The 25,010-nt window shown below is 34.8% G+C and overlaps 1 protein-coding gene across 8 annotated transcripts in view; it reads right to left on the reverse strand.

Moving 5' to 3' along the window:
* AGMO (alkylglycerol monooxygenase) overlaps positions 1-25,010 on the reverse strand; it is a 668,498-nt gene that overhangs the window by 532,345 nt on the left and 111,143 nt on the right. For 7 of the 8 annotated variants that reach the window (XR_014815905.1, XR_014815904.1, XR_014815903.1 and 4 more), the window contains exons 4-5: positions 16,315-16,418; positions 2,372-2,467 (exon numbers count right to left, since the gene is read on the reverse strand). Coding sequence is in view for 4 of the 8 variants with exons in the window: in XM_084977164.1 (XP_084833290.1) it covers positions 2,372-2,467; positions 16,315-16,418 (200 nt within the window). In the remaining 4 variants the exon portion in view is untranslated. The remainder of the gene's footprint in view (positions 1-2,371; positions 2,468-16,314; positions 16,419-25,010) is intronic. The other variant, XM_084977165.1, reaches the window with a different exon arrangement.

Raw genomic sequence — 25,010 nt, forward strand, 5'->3', positions numbered from 1 at the left:
GCTTATTGAGATTCCCAGGCTAGGGGTTTAATTGGAGCCGTAGCTACTGGCCTACACCAGAGCCACAGCAATGCAGGATCCGAGTCGTGTCCACAACCTACACCACAGCTCACGGCAATGCCGGATCCTTAACCCACTGAGCAAGGCCAGGGATGGAACCCGCAACCTCATGGTTCCTAGTCGGATTCGGATTCGTTAACCACTGCGCCATGACGGGAACTCCAATCTTTTTTTCTTTTAAAAAGATTAAGTAGGAGTTCCCTTGTGGCTCAGCAGTATGGAATCAGGCTATTACCCATGAAGAGGCAGGTTTGTCCCTGGCTTCACTCATTGGTTTAAGGATCAAGTGTTGCTGTGAGCTGTAGTGTAAGTTGCAGATGCAGCTCAGATCCGTCGATGCTATGGCTGTGGTGTAGGCTGGCAGTTGCAGCTGCCATTCGACCCCAAGCCCAGGAACTTCCATACACCATGTATGCAGCCCTTAAAACAAACAAACAAACAAACAAACAAACAAAAAAACAGACTGTCTTCTCCTCACTCCTGTTCTCTGTATCAATTACGCCTCTCTCCAGAAGCAGCTGCTACTACAAATCTCTTGGCTGTACTTCCTGAATGGTTCTGCTATTAGTAAACAAATGGTAGTATGCTATCTATAATAATGAATGTATTTAAGTATGGCTGCAAAAATTCTTAGACATGTACTCACAACTGATGATATAATTTAAAATTCCAAGAATAAAACCTTAATTTCAGAAGGTATGTTCTGTGCAGCTCAATGGCAGTAACTATACACAGTACTTGCAAAAGTATAAAGTACAAGACAAGCAAGAGGCTTAATGAATTGCTTTTAAGCTTAAAATGAAGCCACATGGAGGTTGTGAGCTTAAAAGAAATGTCTGACCACTGGCTTTCTTCCATTCACCATTTCCCTAGACAGAACTCAAGCCCTGGCTCATGGACTTCTCGAAGGGCCACAGGAAAAGGAGGAAGTTACTTTGGCACCATTGTTCTATATCCAGACTAATACTGGACCCAGCACATGTCATGACCTGGAGCAGAGTTGCTATAAAAACGTAATTCTCCTTTAACCTCTCCATGTAAATCATCAGAAAGCTTCCCTCCACTGATTTAAACAAATTTGGTCTTTGACCTCTAGAGTCAGAAATGGCCTCAACAACTCCTTCAGAAAGTTGTAGTATTGACTGTTTGATGTATGTCAACTACCATAAAATGCAATACTATTTCATGACAGATCTTCAAATAATGCCACGTATGTCCAAAGTCATGGTAACAGTCTCTATTCCAAGTAAATCAGTAGCATGAAATACTGCAGATTAACGGAATAATGCACTTTGCTGTATCAAGCTCTGGCATCTATTGCAGCTGTGATTTGTGGTATTGTTCAACCAGTTGCAACACCTGTCAACATGTTTCCTCTAGAACTTCAAAAGACTTCCAATAAATACCAAATGCTTGAAAGGGTTCTCATGTGTATAAGTAAGAATTTTTCTGGGTCTGTGATTTTTGGTATTTAACAACCAGATCAGTGCGATAGTTCATAAAACAATCAGTTGCTTAATGATCTAGCTGCAAACATTCAAGTCTGACAATTTGAGATAACACAGAAGACCCAAGAAATTATATTTTTCTACTTTTTTGTGGGGGAAAGAAAAACTTAACAAAATGTTGAGGATTTTTTAAGTAAAACCTAAACTTTAAAATTAGAGCAAGTTTTCCAATCAAAAAATATTTTGATAACTTCTTTAAGCATTAAACGATTTTCAAGGAGTTTTTAAGGAGTTTCCACAGAGTGATCCATATACATATATATATATATATATACACATACATGTATATATATATATATACACACACACATATATATATATATATGCATTTAGAAAATAAGTATTATGTATTTTATGTATAGTTAAATATTGTTCATTGTGTAATAATTATATTATAAATATAAATAATTATAAACAATAATATTAAATGCATACATTAAAATATATTTACAAATACATAACATATATATACACTTATGTCTAAATTGAAATGAATTTCGACATATTTCAGTGAACAATATTTAATAAACTGTAATATAGAAAGATACTGTATTAAATATAGTATTAAAATGTTTTGGTACTTAATAGCTCAAAAATTGTTTTATTTAATTGAGACCAACTGGCCTCATTGCTTCTTATAAACTTTGCAATATATATTCAGTAAAAAGGAATAAAAATGAACAGATGTTTCTCCTTAAAAAAGGCAGACAAAGATTTTTCTTACACAATAAATCAGCTGCTAGTGGATTTCCAGGACATTGCTTTAGGCTATTTAGGTATAAAACTTAAGAAAAAATAATTACCTTTGTGTGGATCCAAAACTGGTAGAGGAGATTGAACTGAAGATGAACAGCATATACTGAGGGTGGTATGAAGAGGGCTAAGGGAGAGTAGAATATCTGAAAGATTAAAACATTTTAAATTTGCACATATGACTTCTCAACGTAACATATACTATTACTAATGGTTCAACATTCTGAGTATATACCTCAGTAAATATGCCTTATTCTTTAGCAAATATATCTTAGTCTATATATTTTATTTCCAACTTTGACTTTGTGCCATTCATTTGCCACATGATAATGAAGTTACAGTCATGTTGGAGCTAAACGCATTGGACTTTTATTTCACGTTTAATATTGTCTAGTTAAAATAGCATACGTGTTATGTTATTTCTTTAATCTTGAAAAGGCTGATCATATTTCCTGAAAGTAAAGAGGTTTTTTTTAATATACACAAAACATCATTTTCTTAAAGTAAAGGAAATATAGGAGCATGTGCCTTTTTAGCTTGACAGCTCCCAAACACTATGTTATTATGGCATTCTTTGTAATAAAATGAAATTATAATAAAAGAAAGTAACTCCATATGAGAAGAGGATATAATACACTTTCCCCATTAAATTTTATTTTATTTTTTTGTGGCTGACAATGTCTCCTAATTTTTCCAAAGTTTTTAAGGAAGGGGCTAAGATATTGTGCATAGTAGAAACCAATTTTGGAAGTCCCTATTTCCTAACAGACAGAAATGCCTCTGCCTTGGAAAAACAACTTATGCCTAAACCGCAGAACTGGTTAGAATCAACTAATAAGCACAATCTGCTGTGTTCTCCCAATGACTTTGATCCCCAAGAGTGGTTTCATGTTGTAAGAAAACATTTTATTAAATGAAAAACTAAACAACCAAAAAGGAGGTAAAAGAGCCCGTATTCTACTTTACATTTTGGGTTTTATAAAGTTAATATTTCCAAAATAGATTTAAAAAATTTTTTTTCAGGATATTACAATTTATTTCTGAATTATTTTAAAGCTTTTGTTTCCTCAATTAGGTCAAATATCACTTCAACAATATTTAGTAATGATGATACATTGAAATCAACATTTACATAAATACTTATAGTTTTTGTTTTCAACCTTGTCTTGAAAAATCTCAATTGTCATTACAATAGAATCAGTTTCACTATTTATAAATGCGTCATTAAAGAATGCATTAGATTAGTGAGCAAAAAAAGTACTAGGCTCTTATTCAAGACATTGCCTTTTAAGCCTTGGTTCCACTACAGAATTGCTCTGTAATATCCACAAATTTCTTAAACTTTTTCTATAGGCTCCAGTTTCTCCAAATGAATGGTGGAGAAAACCATCTGAAATGTAGCCATCCCCTTGGTTCCAAAAGTTCTTTCATAGTATGATTTGAGTTTTAGTATGTATGAGGTGAATATTTACAGTTAACATAATTCCTCTAAGTGTGAAGAAATAGTCCTTTGAATAACAGCTATCATGGAAAAAGGAATTCTGTTGTCAAAAAAATTGTGAAGAAGTGAGTTAGGCAGTGAAATTTCTTTGCCATAAAACTTTTCAGAGACTTTATCATGCTGGTACAAACTACAAGCCTATTAGCCCATAGAAAACTTTCTTAGGGAATTTCCCATAAGATTAGATTTCCTAAAAACACAGTTAATGTAGCATGTTCTTGGGTTGGATGAATCAATGTTGTTAAAAGTGACCACACTACTCAAGGCAGTCTACAGATTCAATGCAATCTCTATCAAATTACCAATTTAATTTTTCACATAACTGGAACAAAATTATTTTAAATATGTATGGAAACACAAAGGACCCCAAGTAGCCAAAGCAATTTTAAGAAAGAAGAAAGGAGCTGGAAAAATCAGGCTCCCTGACTTCAGACTATGCTACAAATCTACAGTCATCAAAATAGTATATGGTACTGACACAAAAACATACACATAGATCAATGGAACAGGAGAAAAAAAATCCAGAAATAAACCCACATATCTATGGTCAATTAATTTAAAACAAAGGAAACAAGAATATATGACAGAGAAAAGACAGTGGTGCTGGGTAAACTGGACAGCTACATGTAAAAGAATAAAATTAGAACATTCTCTAACATCATATTCATAACTAAACTCAAAATGGATTAAAGACCTAAATGTAAGACCAGATACTATAAAACTCCTACGGAAAATATAGGCAGAACTCCCTTTGACATAAATTGTAGGAATATTTTTTAAATCTATCTCCTATGATAACAGAAACAAAAGCAAAAATAAACAAATTGGATCTAATTAAACATAAAAGCTCTTGCACAGAAAAGGAAACCATAAACAAAATGAAAAAACAACCCACAGAACAAGAGAAAATATTCACAAACAGTATAACCAACAAAGGCTTGATTTCCAAAATACACAGCTTATGCAGCTTAATATCAAAAACAATAAAAAATGTGCAACTGGTTGTAACCAATTGAAACCAGTTTGAATGTCATTTCTGTCATAAAACCTCAGATGCTACTAATTTGTCAGAAGAAATTTCTTCTTTTTCAAACTCAAACTCTCCATACCTGGGCCCGAGGATATTATAGCTTACCAAATATATTCCATCTCTGTCATGCCTTCAAATCTATGTTATTCTGATGCCAAAACTTTTTAGCTGTAAATAACACTGTCTACCTTAGGGTATTTTATTATCTCTTGCTAAAAGTCATATATAATAGGGTCATAAAGGAGAGAAATAATGCAGCCCTGTATGTGTGAGGAGAGAATGAGGATAGGTCTAGAGGTATCCTTGGGCTAATGGAGAGGAGATGAGTGGGTTTTATTCTATTCATCAAGTAAATGAGGCAGAAAGGGATTGTGTGAAGAAGTATCATAAAACAAGAAATAACATGATGTGTAGGAGGAACTCTATTCTGCCACTGCCAAAGGTGTTGGAGAAGGTGGTAAGAGGTCAATTTGAACCATGTAATTCATAAATAGATCTCAAAGAGTCTTTGAACCCCCTTAAATGACTACAATAAACTGAGCTTGTGTGCATGGGGAAATGTGCGATTTTCTAAAGAAACAATGTACAGCTTTCTTTTGTGACTCACCACAGACAAGCAAAAAAAAAAAAAAAAAAAAAAAAAAAAAAGCATAACTTTAGCAATGGTCAAATGAGAGAGGGAGTTTTTTAATGCCTTCTAAGAGGACTGGATTTTTCCTAGGCCAGGAGGGAGTAATTATCATGTACCTTTTTTTTTTCCTTTTAAGCTTGTAAGAAATATGAAAATGGGTTGAAATCCTATATTTGTAGCCCAGTGAAAAGCCATGCAAATTTAACCACAGTAGTAGCCATAGGGATGGAGAGGCATAAAGTACACAAAAGACCTAAGGATCTGGTAACTATTTAAAATAGGAGATAAGAGAAACAGAGGAGAATCAGAAGACACCCAGATTTCGGGCTCATGTGTAAGGTGATGTTGTACCCCAAGATTGTGAATAGGAGGAAGACTAGGTCTATAAAGTTCAACTTAGGTGATATCATGTTGACGGCCTTGAGGAATATCCCAAGAAAGCTTCTGAGTAAGGAAATATGTTCTGAAAATTGCAACTGAACTAAAAAATAACACTGGATTTGCAGCTATCGACCAGTGGAGCAGTAGACCTGGAATCCAAGCTTCAGTACGTTTAAGAATCATTCAAAGGAGGTTATGAAATAAAGGTTGATTTGACTGACTTCTCTTTCCCTGAGAAAAACGGAGAGAGCTGGACGTATTTCTTGAATAGAATATATGGATGAGGGAGGAGATTGTGAATATGTGTGTGTTAATGTGAGACACATGAATGCATTTATGGTGTCTTCAGAAGGAGCCAGTTGAGAGGAAGAGGGATAAATGCCAAGAGTCGATGACAGAACAAGGTCCAAGAGAGGAACAGAGCAGGAGCAATGTCAGCAATCTAAGGATTAGACCTGCTGAAGAGAGGAAAACATTTCTACAGAACCAGAAGGAAGAGTGTATGCATGCTTATGAATTCACAAACCTTAGTGAAAATATCTGGGCAGAAGTAGAGAGAGGGAAAACCAGAAACAGTCTTGTTTCTCTGAGAAGTTTTAAATTCATTTATTGGCTGACAAAATACAGCAGCCATGGAGAGGAGACCCTGAGGAGACTGTGGAATTCTAGAAAGGCTTCTCTCATGAGAAGTTCATGTTTATGGCTGGGTGAGCAGCACTGAGAACTCATCTGTGTCTGGAAGCCATACGTGTTGGGGATGGGGGGTGATCACCAAACTGCCCAGCTGGTGCTGGAGGACACCCATGGCGCTCAGCAAGCTGGGTGTGGGAGTAAAGTAGGTGGGTGACCGGATGCAAGCAAGGCTTGGGGATTTAGGGCAGATGTGACAGAGGCAGCCTGTGCTTACCAGAATCATGGGCATTAAGCAACTTAGATTGGGTGATGTAGGAAAGCCTTGAGGGATGAGAAATTGGGAGAAAAAGCGGTGGTTGGGACGGGAGAGCTGTTCATGAGTAAGCTGCTAAACAAAACAGTTGAAGTTCAAGTGCTTAATTACTTGGAAAAATCTTTTGAGCTCCAGATTGATGTCTCTTTTATTTTAATAAAGTAGTTTACTTGACTTAGGTCTGTAGTTCTATGATTGTTGTTAATTTTTACATTACCTTTTTTTTTTTTGTCTTTTTGTCTTTTTCGGGCTGCACCAAGGGCACATGGAGGTTCCCAGGCTAGGGGTCCAATCAGAGCTGCAGCTGCTGGCCTACGCCACGGCCACAGCAATGCCAGATCTCAGCCACAGCAATGCCAGATCTCAGCCACATCTGCAACCTACACCACAGCTCATGGCAACGCCAGATTCTTAACCCACTGAGCAAGGCCAGGGATCAAACCCACAACCTCATGGTTCCTAGTGGGATTCGTTTCTTCTGTGCCATGACAGGAACTCTAATTTTTACATTACTTTAAAAAATTTTTCCTTGAGAATTGAGAAACTAAGTATTAAATAATTTAAGTCTGTGATTAGCGATGACATAGAACCAACTCCTCAGAATGCAAGTAGAGTACTGATCTCTATCCTTAAAACACATCTACTTAAATTGCTATGTCTGGAATAAGTGCTTGTGTTTCTGCTCAGAAAGTGTTTACCTTTAAAAATCCTAGGCCCACATTTCTGTTCCTATCCATTTCCCCTATTCCCTATTCCACCTTCTTAAACATCCTATACTCCAGCCATACTCATACTGTGATGGGTTGGATTAAGTCCTCTAAAAAGGGACACAGTGATAGACATGAACATAGGAAGAATTCCATGTGAAGATGAAGGCAGAGATCACGGTGGTACATCTACAATATAAGGAACACCAAAAAACTACTGGAAGCTGTGGAACTGATTCTTCCTCACAGCTCTCAGAAGGAACCAACCCCCCAGCCCCCCATATCTTGACTTTAAATTTCTAGCCTCTACAACTGTGAGACAATGCACTTTGGTTGTTCTAAGCCACAGAGTTTTTGGTACTTTGTTAGAACAGTCCTGAGAAAATAATACACATACCATACATTTTACTTTCAATTCTCTAAATGTATCGTATTTGTTCATAATTTTGTGTTTTCCTAGCTTCTTCTACACTATGTTCCATTTATAACCAAATTCATGGCAAAATTTTATTCTTCTCACAGGTTGGGCTCAAGCCTTGATTCTTCTGTGATGTTTCCCTTGACCCTCCATGGTTCCCAGATCAGACATCTCTCTCTAAATCCTTAACAGTTTATATTACAATAAACTACTTGAATCTCTCCAAGGAAAACAATCAGCTTAAGAACAGAAGTTCATGTCTTAATTTTCTTCATATACCCAACCTCTGCTGCCATGAAGACCTCTGCCATTCAAAAGTGTACATGGAAAAGAAACGAGTGGATGCCCTTTTCAAAACAAGAACAGTAACATATAAAGAGAGCTGAATAATTTAGCTACTTGTACATTATTTTTTTAATAAAAACCTGAAGCATATGGAAGTTCCCAGGCTAGGCGTTGAATGGAGCTAGAGATTCCAGCCTACACCACAGCCACAGCAACTCCAGATCCAAGGTTGTCTGCGACCTACACCACAGCTTACTGGCCGGAACCTTGACCCACCAAGCCAGGCCAGGGATTGAACCTGTGTTCTCACGAATACTAGTGGGATTCGTTTCTGCTGTGCCACAAGGGGAATTCCCACCACTTGTACATTTTTTTAAGTGCCAATAAGATAATGCAGTTTTATGGAGAGCTCTTCACTATGATTTCCATTATTTACCCTTCATTATAAGGATTACAAATGACTATCAGATTTCTCTAAACAAAAACATAAAAATCAGAGAATAATTTTATTTTTTACCAAATTTCAAAATGATTTGGTAAGTGGCAGAATAGTTCCATTTTGCTGATCTATGCTGCAATTGGGGATATGAAACTGGTCAAGACACAAACTGGCAAAGGGTTTCACTTATTTAATGTATGGACATAAACTGTGTCTTATTAGCTGCTGTGAATGGAAGTTGAGGGTGATGAAGGGATGCTTTGGAGGTCTGAGTCCAGATCCTGAGAGGTTTTGTTTTTATACTTCATGGGGGGCTCAAGGCATGCTTTCCTTCCTGACATAAGAGTTATGAGAATTTTATCCCCAGTGCATTTGACTGCATTACATCAAAGTTGTTAGTTTTTGCATCTTTATTTGTTCACATTTATCTTTATATAAATCCAACTCCCACATACTGAAAAATATAGTCTTTGCTTATGTAGTTTGGCAGGGAGTACATTGTAATAAAAAGATCTAAGATTTCACTAAAAGTTCTTTTGCAGTTTTATGTGTAATATAAAAACAATATTATACATGTGAATCATACTTGATATAGTTCAAAGAATTCACACACTCATTATTTAAGGCAATCTTCAAAATAACAGTATGAGAAGGCTGACCAAATATTAATTGCTCAGTTTCATGTACAAAATCACTTAAATACAAATATTAGTTGATTGGTTCAGGGTAGCATAGTTGGTTAATAACAGCTACGGCTGGGACCAGACTTCTTTCCTCCTATGAATAGTTCTCTGCTGTTTCCTAAATGAAATTAGTATATATTTCTAAATTATTATTCTCAAAAATAATGGTTTTATACTTGCAAAAGAATTGCAGATATAAAGATTTTCACAAATTGGTATTACAACTATGTTTTCTTTGATGTTGGTTAAAATTTACCTCTTTTTAGATTGCTAATATGCTCTAAATATATTTTACTAATTCTTATAATATTGATAATCCTGATCCAGAAACAAAATTTTAATGTTTGAGAAATACTAGAGAGCTAAAAAATAATTACTCAACCCATTGATTTAAACTAAGGGTATCTATTTTTTTACTATGCTTTTAAGAGAAATACTCAGCTTCTTGAAATGTAGATAGCTTACTATTTCCCATTCAACAGCATCAGAGATTATGCAAATATGTAAAAACACATTTTATTCCAAAAGGTGAATAAGTTAATCACCTTATGCTCTAATTTTTTGAGGCTCTATAAGATCACAAACATTAAAATGAATGACAGATTTATTCTGTTAATGTAGAAAAATATTATCTTTGACACATTTATTTTGACTAGTATAAAACTTTTTTTATTTCATTCATTCATGTTGTGTGCATTTATTAAGCACTAACTACATCAAGCACTTTATGCATGTAAGTATATAACAGGGAAAAAACAGAGGTATATTCATTTCCTTCATAGTTTACTTGTCAGTGTGAAAGGCAACAATGCAAATAATAAGTACTGTAATAGAGATGTGCAAGGCTTTGTGAGGCAGAAAAAAAGTAAACTGGGGAAAGTCAGGAAGGTGTCTGTAAGAGAAAAATGAAGTATATAGCAATCAGAGGTATAGCAGAAGTAACTTTTCAGGCAGAAATAACTGCATGTTCAATAAAGTATCAAGGCATGATGTATGGTAGATTTAGAGAATTGAAAATTATTTGTTTAACTGGAGATGGGATGACAATAGGAGAGGGTAGAAGATGAGATTGGAAAGAGAAGTTGGGTCAGGTTTAGACTAGGTCTGCGTGTGTTAAGGACACTATGAGATTCCTTTTTCTGAGCTACAGAGGCATTTACCTTGTTTAGAGCTGGCATTTTGGAAAGGTGACAATGGGTGAAGGATTGAAGGATGAAGAATGCAAATACAGTTGCTTTAGAACAATAGCCAATTTAAAATGACATGGCTAAATCATCTTTATGACACTCTAGCTGGTCCCAGGAATCAGTGTCTATTGCTAATGACTAGTTCTAAATTATTGCTGCTGCTGTTTCCCTAGAAGTATATGTTGGTATATCATGTATAGTGACTCTAAGTTTGAAAATATGAACCAATATGTACCAATAGTTCTTTTAATGAACAATTTGTTTTATAATAGTTTTATACTTGCAGAAGAGTTGCAAAGATAGCATGGGAATTATTGGATACCCTCCTCCAAATCTCTATTGTTAACATATTTCTAAACTGCATTGAAACAACTAAGGAACTGACAACTGGTACATTACTTTTAACTAAATTCCATACCTTATTTAGATTCTACTGCTTCTGTTTTATCCCCCCTTAATGTTCTTTTTTTGCCTTAGGATCCACTGACGATGGAACATTATATTTAGTCTTTCTATCTTATAGTCTCCTCTGATCTATGGCAGTTTCTCAGGCATTCTAACTTTACACTTTCAGGTACTGGCTAGGTATTTTGTAGAATATCCCTCAATTTGGATATGACGTGTCTTTTCTTATGGTTAGACTGGGGTATAGGTTTTGGTGATAAAAACCACTGGGGTGAAGGGCCATTCTCATATATCTTATGATAAGGTACATTCTATCCACAGCATATTTTTTTTTGTCACATCTTATCAAAAAGTACCTGCTGCCAATAAGACATCACTGAGGATGTTAACTTTGATCTGAGATTGTGCTTGGCAATTTTATTCACCCTAAAGTTAAACTTCCTCCTCCACCCCCACCTTTGTCCCTTTACCAAACTCTTTTCTTTGTAAAGGAGTTACTAAGTAGAGTCCACACTCAAAGGGCAAGGGTAACGGAGGCTTTAATCTCCATTTACTAGAAAGGGGCAGTATCTACATATGAATTTTTCAGGGGAATTTGTTTTCCATTTATTTGTTCTATTTATTTATATATCCAATCATTTATCTATGTCAGTATGGAATGTTTTTGAAAATATTTATTTTATACTTTGGATTATAACTTCGTACTTGGTTATATATTTTGTTCTTCAAATTGTTCCAGATTTTGGTCATTGGGAACGCTTTCAAATTGGCTCCTAAAACCCTTTGTCTTAGCCAATTATTTTATTTATTTCTTTTTAAAGAACTTCTATAACTGCGTTTTGTATAAAGCTGTAGAATTCAGATGATTTATTTATAAAACTGGAAGAAAATGACATTTAATCCTGATGCTGTTGTATACCACATAATATTCATAGGTCTAGACACATTTTATTATTTACCATGTGAAGAGACTATCATGTTTAAGGCATTATATTAATAAAGATGTGTAGTAATGACTGAAATAGCATACAAAACCATCTATTTCAGTACGTGGTAATAAGGCTCGCTTTAAAATGCACTCCCAAAAGAGATAAGAAGAGGTACAAACTATTATGTATAAAAAAAACTGTAAGAATATATTGCACAACACAGAGAATCTAGCCAACATTTTATAATGACTATAAATGGAGCATAACCTTCAAAAATTTTGAATCACTATGTTGTTAATTTGTAACATAAAATCAACTACATTTTAATTAAAAAAGTAATAATTTGGGGAAAATAAGGCACTCCATTAATTGCAGATTTTAGGGATGAATAATGTTAAATCTAAAACTGAACAAAAAATCCAAAGGGGGTGTTCCCAACGTGGTGCAGTAAAAATGAATCCGAAGAGGAACCATGAGGTTGCGGGTTCGATCCCTCGCCTTGCTCAATGGGTTAAGGGTCCAGCATTGCCAAGAGCTGTGGTGTAGGTCGCAGATGTGGTTCAGATCTGGCATTGCTGTGGCTGTGGCATAGGCTGGTGGCTACAGCTCTGATAAGATCCCTAGCTTGGGAGTCTCCATATGCCGCAGGTGTGGCACTAAAGAGACAAAAAAAAAAAAAAAAAAAAAAAAACCCAAAAAACAAAAAACAAAAACAACGGGTACGGTTGGAAATTCTTGAACACTGAATTGTCATCACGCTATAATTTTTGTAGTAATATCAAAGAAAAGTACCCTGAGCTTAATGTTGTATTCATTTCACAAATCCATTTTATCTTCAAAGACATGACCCATTTATTATTTGCTCTAAGATACACTGTTATCTAAGTAACTAGCAAATTATATGCCTTACTGTAGATGTGTCAACGAAAACAGTCTTACAAAAGACTCAAAGAAAATGAGGAAACCTGACAACTCTCTTTTGATTTTAGTATCTAGAAAGACCTATCATAGACTGGCAAACATCACAGACCCTTAAAAATCTATGTTATCTTCTAACAGACCTACAAATGATAACCAATAATCCAGGCTAATTTATAATCCCTACCGTTCATCTCTTACACTGCACATACTCCCCCCCATCTCCACCCCAAATGCTTGTGGAGATTCTCAATGTTCATTTACTTATCCAGCATATTTTCTGTGTCCTTGGCTATGTAACATTAGGTTATGAAGGGAATTTAGTCTGACAATAAATAGGGGTGAACCTAGATTTCACTTAAATTTTCACTAATCTGTATCTCTGGATGCTTTGACTTAATAGGGGAAAGTACAGATGCTAAACAAGGATAAAGATCACCATAAATGAAGAGTCAGATATCTGGACTCAAGATCCAACCAACAATGTCCAATACTGTATGATGGAGCAGGCTCCTCCGAGATTCATTTTGTAACTTCAAAAATAGATGACTAAGGAGTTCCCATCGTGGCTCAGTGGTAACGAATCTGACTAGTATCCATGATGATGCAGGTTTGATCCCTGGTCTTACTCAGTGGGTTAAAGATCCAGTGTTGCTGTGAGCTGTGGTATAGGCTGGCAGTTACAGCTCCGATTCGACCTCTAGCCTGAGAACTTCCATGTGCCCCAGGTGTGACCCTAAAAGGATAAAAAAAATGACTTAAATATATTATCTCCAGATTTCTTCTAGTTCTTAAATCTATGATGCTCAGATAAAGATTATCCTTGATAAATTATCAGACAGTAAAGTAATTAATGACATTGATTTCCCTGGAGAAACTTCAAACACAGCTCTATCCTTTCTTGGAGACTTTCTTCCCCAAAATGCAACTACTGGAGGTCTGATTTATCCGTATGCAAACAGAAATTTATAAATTGGGATAGAATAAATATTTTTGACATTACTGTTTTTAATAAGTCATATATTCAGTCTATTTTGTACAGGATAAAAGAAGTTTGTATTTATGCACCTATTTCTTAGGAAGGAAAGATAGACAGTATTCCTTCCTCCAAGGGCCTGTTCTTCCCTCAATTAAGTGGATTCCCAGACCAGGTGTGAGGTGGGAAGCTGTGTTTTCTTCTACATTTAATCATTCAGAGTTCCAGCACAAGCTGTAGAAGATCATAGGGTGAGGGGAAACACACACACACACACACACACACACACACACACACACACACACATATTCACACATATATAGACATTTCCATGCATATTGCTCATGTTATGGATTAGATCATGTTACTCTAAAGTTCATGTGTTGAAATCCTATTCCCTAATACCTCAGACTGTAACCTTATTTTGAAATAGGGTCATGGCAGATGTGATTAGTTAAGATGTGGTCATAATAGGAGCTCCCACTGTGGGGAAATGGGATCGGTGGCATTTTGGGAGCCACTGGGATGCAGGTTTGATCCCCAGCCCAGCACAGTGGATTGGGAATCCAGCATAATTAGGAATTAGGCAGCTTCGACTTACATCACAACTGTGGCCCAAAGCCCAGGAGCTCCATGTGCCACAGGGTGGCCAAAAATGACTTTAAAAAAAAATGTGGTTGTATTTGAATAGGGTAGGCTCCTACCTCATCCAACAGGACTATATTTTCAAAAAATGAAAAGAAATTTGAATTCATACAAAGAGACCCCTCATATAAAGAACAGACAACCCTAGAGGAATAAAGATTAGAAAACGTCATAGAAAGGACTAGAACAGCTCCTTCCCTAGAGTTTTCAGTGGGACCATGACCCTACCAACACTTTGATTTCAAATTTCTGGCCTCCAGAACTGTGAGACAATACATTTCTGTCATTCTAAACCACCTAGTTTGTGATACTTTGTTCATGATAGGCCTAGGAAATTAGTACAAATTGTAACATAGGTGTATGCTATGGGGGAAGGGGTGGATTTCTTTTAATATCCATTTTAGGGAATATATTAGTGCCGCCATTGATTTATACGTTTGTATGGTCTATACTCATGTTTGGTTTAGAATGCATTCCAGTATATTTTTCTCTTGATTATAACGCATCTGATTTTAAATATGAGTCTTTGTCACTTACTAGATATGCAATTAATCTCATTAATCTAAGTTCCCTGATAATAGTAATATTGAATTTAGCACAGGGCTTATTTGTGAGGATCAAATGAGATAACAAAAGGGAAAAACATGAGGAAGCACACAGAAGAGCATTTAGTGTAGAGGTTAAGATCTTTGCAGCCAAGTTGAATGAGTTCAAATTCTACTCTTCCCTTCACTAGTTTTGTGGCTGAACTATGGACTCTGTTTCATCATTTTGAAATAAGAGTTATAATAGTACCTGTGCCTTGAAGTTGTCATCAAGATCACACAAATTAATATGTAAAGAGGTCTCAGAAGATTGCCCAGCACGTAAAAATATTCAACAAATAGTATCTAATAGAAGTACATGCACACTATTAAAAAATATACAAAGATTAGATGATAATTTATAGTTAATAAATAGCTATTGGTGAATTCACATACACATCGATAACTCTGACTTTCTAGCTTAACATGCATTTTAGCAACAGTATTTGGGGGAGCTAAGTTCTTCATTGAAGTACTAAAGAGGTACATGAACAGATAAGGTCTGATACCAGGCGGATCAGGTTTGCCCAGCGAATCAGAAGAACCTTAGAACCAGAGACAATTGGTATTCGTCAGTCTTGTCATTTCCTTGTGTTAAAACATTTTACAGTCAAACTTTTTGTTGAGCATTGTACTAACTGCTCTAACAAGTAAATAAAAAGCTAAAGATTTAAGTAGGTTTTACCAAGGCATGCAGAAATGGGAAATGATTTTTTTAACGTTTCTAATGAAGTCTTTGCATAGATATGTGAGGTATGTTGTCTAGACATCATTCCCCTTAATTGAGAGTAAATTAACAGTAGATAGCTACTTTTTTCACCTTGATATACCTCAAGGGAGTTTTGAGGTTTAAAGGTCAAATAAAAGACTATCATTGGAAAACATCACCTGTTTCATGTGTATCTGCCTTGATATAGGATAAAGAAACATTTTAGCGTCTGGCCTTACAGAGGAGAAGAAGCATTTGAGTAGGCACCACCATCTATTAGTTTATTCAGAGGAAAGAGAAACAGTTGAGACTTTTTTTTTTTGGTGGCTTTTTAGGGCCACACCTGCTGCATGTGGAAGTTCCCAGGCTAGGGGTTGAATCAGAGCCATATCTGCCGGCCTACACCACAGCCACTGCAAAGCAGGATCCTAGCCACATCTGCAACCTACACCACCTCTCATGGCAACAACAGATCCTCAACCCACTGAGCAGAGCCTGGGATTGAACCCACATCCTTGTGGATACTAGTCCGATTCATTACTGCTGAGCCACGGTAGGAACTCTGAGACTTTTAAGAAATGAATTATATTATTACATTTTATTCAATTTAACAACTTACCCAGGAAGTATATATTTGGAAGACAGATTGTCTCAGTGCTGTGGATAAGTTATAGCCTTCAGAACTGTGGTGTGTTTGGTGTGCAGCCCACAGAATATTAACCTCTGCAAAAAAAAAAAAATAATAATTTGAAATGAGTCATTAGAATAAGAAAAAAGCAACTTCCAATTTCAGTTACGTACACTGCTCTGTTGAATGAGGAAGAAAAATCTGGAACATCTCTGAAAAATCTAGCCAATACAATTATAAATAACATAAGCTGTCTCGAATAATTTTTGGAAGCAGAGAGGATGTAAATTACAAATAAAAAATGAAATATAGCCAATAAATGTGTATAACATCTATGATATAATTAATTGTTTCCAGTAAACCGAAGTGACTTCTAAAATTTACACTTTGCTAACATATTACAATATGACAGATCACAAAAGCTAACTGGTAATGTTGAAACAAACTGTAAATGGATAGTGATGATTTTCCAGTATGTGATAATATATTCCTAATTGAAGACGAATCCTCTGATGGAAGAAATTGGTATATAAATTTTGAAATGAAATATCACATAATATTCTTCCCTAATGGCTTTTTTTAAAAAAATCTTAAAATCTATCTATTGGATTAAGAGACAAAGCAGAATAATATTTGGCCCTAAGATTTAAAGTTTCAGTTTTATTTACAGAAATACATTAATAACAAATAGTTACACATAGTTCTCATACCTTACCAAAACACTTTCTCACATAATTGCTGTTTGTTATCATAAGAGAAAAGAAAATGTAAATTTTTACTTTTCATTGAGCATTATGCAAACTGGCCTCATACTGCCTTGCAATTTATGTGTATACATATTTGAAGGATAATTGCTTGCTTTTTTTCTATAGCAAATATGCCACTATAATGACTCCCTAAGTATAAGGAAAATGGGAAAACAAGCCAACATTTTTCATTCTGCCATCATTTTCATTACCTACCAGAATCACAGATCAGATGCCATATATTCTATTTAATTAAAAGAAAGTATGTTGTTAGCTAAATTAATTTTTTTTTGTCTTTTTAGGGTCATGCCCGTGGCACATGTAAGTTCCCAGGCTAGGGGTCAAATCGGAGCTACAGCTGCTGGCCTACACCACAGCCACAGCAACGCAGAATCTGAGCTGCATCTGCGACCTACAACACAGCTCAAGCAATGCCAGATCCTTAACCACTGAGTGAGGCCAGGGATCAAACCATATCCTCATGGATACTGGTCAGGTTCTAAACTAACTTATATTTAATTCTTTGCTACAAATACAGGAGATAGAATTAACCATGTGATATGATCACTGTATCCCTGACAGTACAGAATAGAAATATTAAAAAATTTAATTCTTGGATGCGTGGGAATTGAATAGTGACCCTAAGAATGAGGATACTGAGTTTTTGGTCTATGCAGTTGACATATACTCACTGTTAAAATACATCTTATTAGCATAATATTGTTAAGAGTTTTTTTAAATGAAAAGCATGAGTATATGAAGATAAATATATATAGGTATAGTCAGCCTAGGTAAATTTTCATTTCAATAGGAAATGAAAGCTCTGTAGACAACCTATATAGGGAGTTAGCAAACTTGCAAAGCATTAGTAAACAAATGAGGCATAATAAAGATTTAATTCTGTAAAAATAAGATTATGAACAGGATTAGAAATAGACAGCCCTATCAGAAGTCATTTCTATTAAAGTGTATTTACAACTGAGACAAGTATTTTCACACACCATCAGCTTGTATCTAAGTTAGATCCCTATTGGTTGACATTTTAATCATTCCTGGTAATGACCCCGTATTTCTACTCAAGCAATTAGGGAAACCATTCTTACACATATGAGAACTATTTCATCACAATGACCTCTAACGTCCCAAGTATAATCCTTGAAAAAACCTGGAATCTAAATCTCCAACTTATTAACTAGACTATATAGCTATAAATATGAGATATACAAAGAATCTCAAGGTATTTGATATGTTTATATGTGTGGAAGTTTAATAAGATGCAATACACTAGATGAATCTCCTAAATCTTTTAAAATGTCTTATAAGATTGAACATTTAAAATAATCTAAACACTATTTTCCCTCTAGAACATACCAATTTTTTTAAAAAAAATTTTCTGGAGTATAGTCGATTTGCAATGTCATATTAGTTTCAGGTGTATAGCAAAGTGGATCAGTCATGCATATAAATATATCCATTCTTTTGCCCATATAGGTTATAACAAACTACTGAGTAGATTTTCCTTTGCTGTAGAGTAGGTTCTTGTTAATCACCTATTTTATACAGTAGTGTGTATATGTTATTCCCCCCTCCCAGTTCTTCTCTCTCCTCTACCAGTTCACATATGGTAACCATAGAATGACTTTGAAATCTGTGTGTTTCTATTTTATAAATAAATTCTTTTGTATCATTTTTATTAGAGCCCACATATAAGTGATATCATAAGATATTTGTCTTTGTCTGAACTTACTTCACTCAGTAGGATAACTTCTAGGTCCATTCATGTTGCTGCTAATGGCATTATTCCATTCTTTTTATGGCAGAATAATATTATATTGTATATACACTCCACATCTTCTTTATCCATTCCTCTGTCCATGGACATTTAGGTTATTTTCATGTCTTGGTTATAGTAAATAATGCTACAGTGAACATTGGTGTGCATGTATCTTTTCAAATTATGGTTTTCTCCAGATAGATGCCCATGAGTGGGGTTGATGGATCATATGGTAATTCCATATTTTGTCTTAAAGGAACTCCCATATCCTTCTCCACAGTGGTTGCACCAATTTATATTCCTACCAACAGTGTAGGAGGCCTCCCTTTTCTCCATACCCTCTCCAGCAATTACTGTTGGGAGACTTTTTGATAATGGCCATTCTGACTGGTATGAGGTGATACCTCATTACAGTTTTGAGTTTAATTAGGTCCCATTGGTTTATTCATGTTTTTCTTTTCATTATTCTAGGATGTGGTTCAAACAAGATATTGCTGTGATTTATGCTAAAGAGTGTTCTGTCTATGGGTTCCTCATTGAGTTTTACAGTATCTGCCCTTACACTTAGGTCTTTAATCCATTTTAAATTTATTTTTGTGTATGGTATTATAGAATGTTCTGATCTCATTCTTTTACATGTAGCTGTCCAGTTTTCCCAGCACCACTATTTGAAATAAGTTGTCTTTCCTTCACTGTATGTTCTTGCCTCCTTTGTCATAGATTAGTTGACCATAGGTGCTTGGGTTTATTTATGGACTTCCTATCCTGTTCCAATGATCTGTATTTCTGTTTTTGAGGCACATACTCATTTTTGAACATTTCGGAATCTATCACATATAAAATTCATTACAAATAAAACATTGTCCATTTTGTTGGAACTTTCAGGATTTGTTTAAAAATTTCATCTTACTATTATCTATGTTGAATTCAAAGGGGATGAGTTAATCATATGGGGTTTAATTGGAGCATAATAATATGTGTTGGAACTACCTCCTTATAACATCCACAGAAGCTAAATGGTGGAACAAAGAATCCATGAGGGTGGAGGTTAAAGACCTGTCTCTATAGTTGTTTTAAAAGCATTTACTTCCTATCACAAACTGTGTGTAACACAAGCCTTCATTCAATGAAGTACAGCTGTATAAACAGGGTACAGTAACTGGATCCTACTGCCTTCCCTCTGTCACTTTTCAGAATTCAGGAAAACAAGAAGAAATACAGGACTTTTTTTTCACAGTCTATATTCAGTTTACTTGAAGTAAATTATTTTAAAAGGGGATTATAAAATACTTCTTATAGAAAATTATTCCAATACATTTTTAGTGAATAAAATGTGGAAAAGTTATTAATACATTTACAAATATGATCACCTTCCCTAATACTTGAATTGATGAGTTGTCTGCTCTAAAGAATAAAAACAAATGTTAAAGAGAGAACATTGAAATGATCACAATAAACATTTCTATGAAAGATTAATACAAAGTTGTTATGAATTTTTTCTATAGGAAAATTATTGATTATATAAGCATATGGTATACTGTTATGGCTTTTCAATCATGTTAGAAATAATCATGCTACTTCCAAGTGTCAAAATGTAGATTTCTTTGAATATATTTTATTAATATATTGACCAATCATTCAATTTGTTTGGCCAAAATTTAATGTAATATGTGAGTTTGTGTATATGTTATATTCTTGAGTTTGTTACCTTTTAAATTATGATATAACTTACTGACATTAAAATCTACCCCTTTTGGTACTTATTTCCATGAGTTTTTACCAAAAAAATACAACTGTGGAATTACTGTCACAATCAGAATACGGAACAGTTTTAATCATCCCCAAAAGATACTGAACAATTTCAATCACCCCCAAAAGTTCCTTGTTCCACTTTAAGACAGACCAAATCTAACATGCCTTGATTCATATTATGAGATTCTGGATTTTGAATTGATAATACAATGGGATGATGCTCTTGGGACGCTGGGAGAGGTGAGTGTGTTTTTAGTATGAGAGGAATAAGAATCAGTGGGCTTCAGAGGGCTTCCAGTGGGAGGCAGCCTCTAAAATGGTCCTCAGTGGTTCTTGCTTGCTGGTATTCAGCCCCTTGTATAAACCCTCTCCTTGAGTGTGGGCTGGATTAATGATTCCCTTCTAGTAAATATAATTCTGGCAAAGCTGATGGGATGTCACTTCTGGTATTAGCTAAGGAAAAGAGTGTAGCTTATGTCTTGGGCATTTTCTCTTATATGCTCACAAGCTTCTTCTGAGGACTGTTAGTTACCACGTTGTGAGCTGCCCTTTGGAGAAGTACATGTGGCAGGGAAGTAGGAGAGGCATCAGGTTAACCAGCTTACAAAGAACTAAGCTCCTCAACCCAAACTCCACAAAAAAGTGAATCCCTCCAACAATCACATAAGTGAGTTTGGAAGCAGATCTTTTTCTAGTTGAGTCTTCAGATAAGACTGTAGACAGCAGAGAGCTTAACTGCAACACATGAAAGAACTTAAGCCAGAAGCATTCATTTAAACTGTGCTCTGATTTCTGACCCACAGAAGTTGTGATATAAGCCACGGATATGTTACAAACACTAGACAATTAATACAGTAGTCAATCCCCCTTGATCTTATTCGCAGCCTGTAGCATTCACTGATTTGGTTTATTTTCTATGGTTTTGCCTTTTTGATAATGCCATATAAATAAATTATACAGTATTTACCTTTTGAGTCTCATTTCTTTCATTTAGCATAATGAATGACAGATTCCTCCATTTTGCTGTGTTTATCAGTAGTCTGTTCACTTTTTTGCTGAGTAGTATTCCATTTGCATGGATGTTCGACAGTTTATGTTTTGTTTTGTTTTATTTTGATCCCGTCAGTAACTGAAGAACATTTCTGCTGTTTGGCAATTATAAAGCATCTTTAATCTTTCCATTATAGTTTTCATGTGAACATAAGTTTCATTTCACTTTGGTAAATAACCAGGAGCAAGATTACTGAGCTGGATGGAATGTTTATATTAGGTTCCCAAGAAAATGTCAAAACATTTTTCAAAATGACTGTGACTTTTTGTATTACTACTAGAAGTATATGATTTAAATTTGCTCTACATCTTCTCCAGAACTTGACATTATTAATTTTATTTTTTATTTATCTTGATAGCATTCTAATAGAACATTTTTATCACATTGAAATTTTAATTTGCTTTGCTGTAATAGTGAATAAGAATGATTGCCTCTCCATGTGCTTATTTGAAATTTTATGTGTCTTCTTTGAACTAAGTATTCAAAATTAGTGCCCTTGGTTTAATTGGGTCATTTTCTTATTATTGAATTTTGAGATGTCTTTATACATTCTCTATGCATTTTCTCCTATTCTGAAGCTTGACTTTTATTTTTTAACAGGGTCTTATGAAGAATGCTGTGTTTTACTCTTGATGAAATTCAATTTGTATACCTGAGAGTTTTATTAAAATATATTTTTATTGTATATAACAGTGAACAGATTGTTTCAAAGAAATTTTTCAGAATGATGAGAAATATGTAAGCTAACAAAGTTTGTAATTTAGAGGCTAACAGAGTCTGTATGTACTATACACCTAAAATATATCTCAAGAAGTCTCTTGTGTTTTATCTTGCCACCTATGAAACGGAGACAATTCTTTAGGTTGATCTGAGACATAGACACAGATCTATAAGGAAATTTCACAGCTATATGATAGTCATTTAATCTTCAGCAGTGGACAAGCCAGGAAGTCATGTGGCAGCCTGGTGGTGATGATGTTATCTTCACTCATAATTTGGAAAACCTTCAAGTTATGAAGGAAAAAATGTTCAGGCATATTTTCAAAATGCTAGTGATGTCTGGCACCAAGTAAGCCATGTTAGTAACACTTTATGGAACATTAAGCATATTTTGTGGTGACTATGGAACATGAGAACTGCAAAGATTTTGTAAAGTTACTTAGTTCAAATTTGTATTTTATAAGCAATAAAAATGAAGTTGAAAGGGAGAGGGGAAAAAAGTTTCCTTAAAGGACCAAAAGCTTTTTAAAAATTTTCTCTCTCAGTGATTTATTTGACACAGGCACTCCCATCTTGGGTTTTTACTTCTTCTTCAGAAATGGAGGTGACTGGGTCCAAGTATTATCTGGGACATATTTCCAATAAGTAAATATGACATATTTCCAATAAGTAAAGGACATTAAGGAACTCAACACACATTAATAAATGATGGTGCTAAACCTCTTGAATTAGAGCAGCTATTTATTGCCTTTTACAGAAATCTAACTCTATAAAGCACTATAGTTATCAATTTTTGAATGAAAACAATTGTTACTTTCAATTTGAAAATATCAGATAGAACTGAATCCTTTAAAAGTTTGTTTTGTCTCTACCCAAGAGAAAAGCATGATTGATAAATGATTTCAAAAACGTAAATGAACTACACAATTAAAAAATTAGTAACAGACTCAAACTGTCAAACACGGATCTAAATGGAAAATATAATAGATGGTGAATAACCATGAAAATACCCTCATTTATTTTCATATTCTTTACTCATTTAATGAATTAGCAACATCATCAATTTAGTCATCACAACTTCATTCACTTCCTATAGCAGCAAAACAAAGTGATGATAAAACTGATGATATTGCTAATTCATTCAGTGAGTGACTAGAGATTCTTATTCTTTATTAGTATTTTTTCTAATCTGTTCTTTGCCCATTTAATATCAAAACATAAATTACTAAGTCTATCTAAAAATGTCAAATCAATGAGAATAAAATTGATAAGTTGGCTGGACCTCCCCATTTTTATTCAACACATTGTGCATAGGTCCAGATATTCAGCATCATAGAAACCAGTCAACTAAAGGAGTGACCAAATCTTTCACTTTTTATCTGGACATTTGGCAACATGTAAATATTAACTCATCTCTCTAAAGGAGGCAACAAACGATATCTCTAAAATTGTCACAAACATTAAACTGTCTCTCTAATCTTTCTAGCAATCACAACTGTAATACTTTTTTAAAATAGATGTTCAAATGGAAGCTTCTATATACCATACCCATAGCATATGGAAGTTCCCAGGCTATGGGTGGAATCGAAGCTGCAGCTGCAGGCCTATGCCACAGCCACAGATAGCAACGTGGGGTCTGATCTGTATTTTGCAGCTCATGCCACATCTCACAGCAACGCCAGATTCTTAACTTGTTGAGCAAGGCCAGGGATTGAACCCACATCCTCATGGACGCTAGTTGAGTATGTTACTGCTGAGCCACAAAGGGAACTTCTCAAGTGGAAGCTTTTAAAAATTAGCATGAAAAATTTTAAAAGGCCAGTTCTTCATTTATATCTTTATATTCTTTCAAAATTTAAACAAAACAAAGTAAAAGAAGATACAGCTTTCTAGTATGAAGTTAAAAAAAGAAGATAAGAATGTAAAGCATCTTTTCAGTCAAAACTTCCATTTCTATATAAGGCAAGAGAAAGAGAAATATAATGTTTATTTAGAGTTATTTGAGCAAAGTGCTAAAATCAGTTGAAGATATAAGAATGTTATTTCTAACTACCATATTCACTAACATTAAAAATTTTAAATGTGATTTTAAAATTTCAGGATTTTGACATGTCCCTATTATGGCAATGGTATTCTATTGATATTCCATGCTCCTGGGTTGGAAAAATTAGCATCGCAAAAATGGCCGTACTACCCAAAGCCATCTACAGATTCAGTGAAATCCCCATTAAATTACCCATGATCTTCTTCACAGAACTAGATCAAACAATCCAAAATTTATATGGAACTATAAAAGACCCAGAATTGCCAAAGCAATCCCGAGAAATGAAAACCAAGCAGGAGGCATAACTCTCACAGATTTAGGCAATATTATAAAGCCACAGTAATCAAGACAGTATGGTGCTGGTACCAAAACAGACATGCAGACCAATGGAACAAAATAGAGAACCCAGAAATAAACCCAGACACCTATGGTTAATTAATCTTCGACAAAGGAGGCAAGAATGTAAAATGGGAAAAAGACAGTCTTTTCAGTAAGTGGTGCTGGAAAAACTGAACAAGTGCAAGTAAATCAATGAAACTGGAACAACCCTCACACAATGCACAAAAATAAACTCAAAATGGCTCAAAGACTTAAATGTAA

This window comes from Sus scrofa, chromosome 9 (assembly GCF_054392235.1).
Source record: "Sus scrofa isolate SSC_HxYL_T2T_F1_AM1 chromosome 9, Sscrofa_HxYL_maternal_Yorkshire_Landrace_v2.0, whole genome shotgun sequence".
Taxonomy (NCBI): Eukaryota; Metazoa; Chordata; class Mammalia; order Artiodactyla; family Suidae; genus Sus; species Sus scrofa.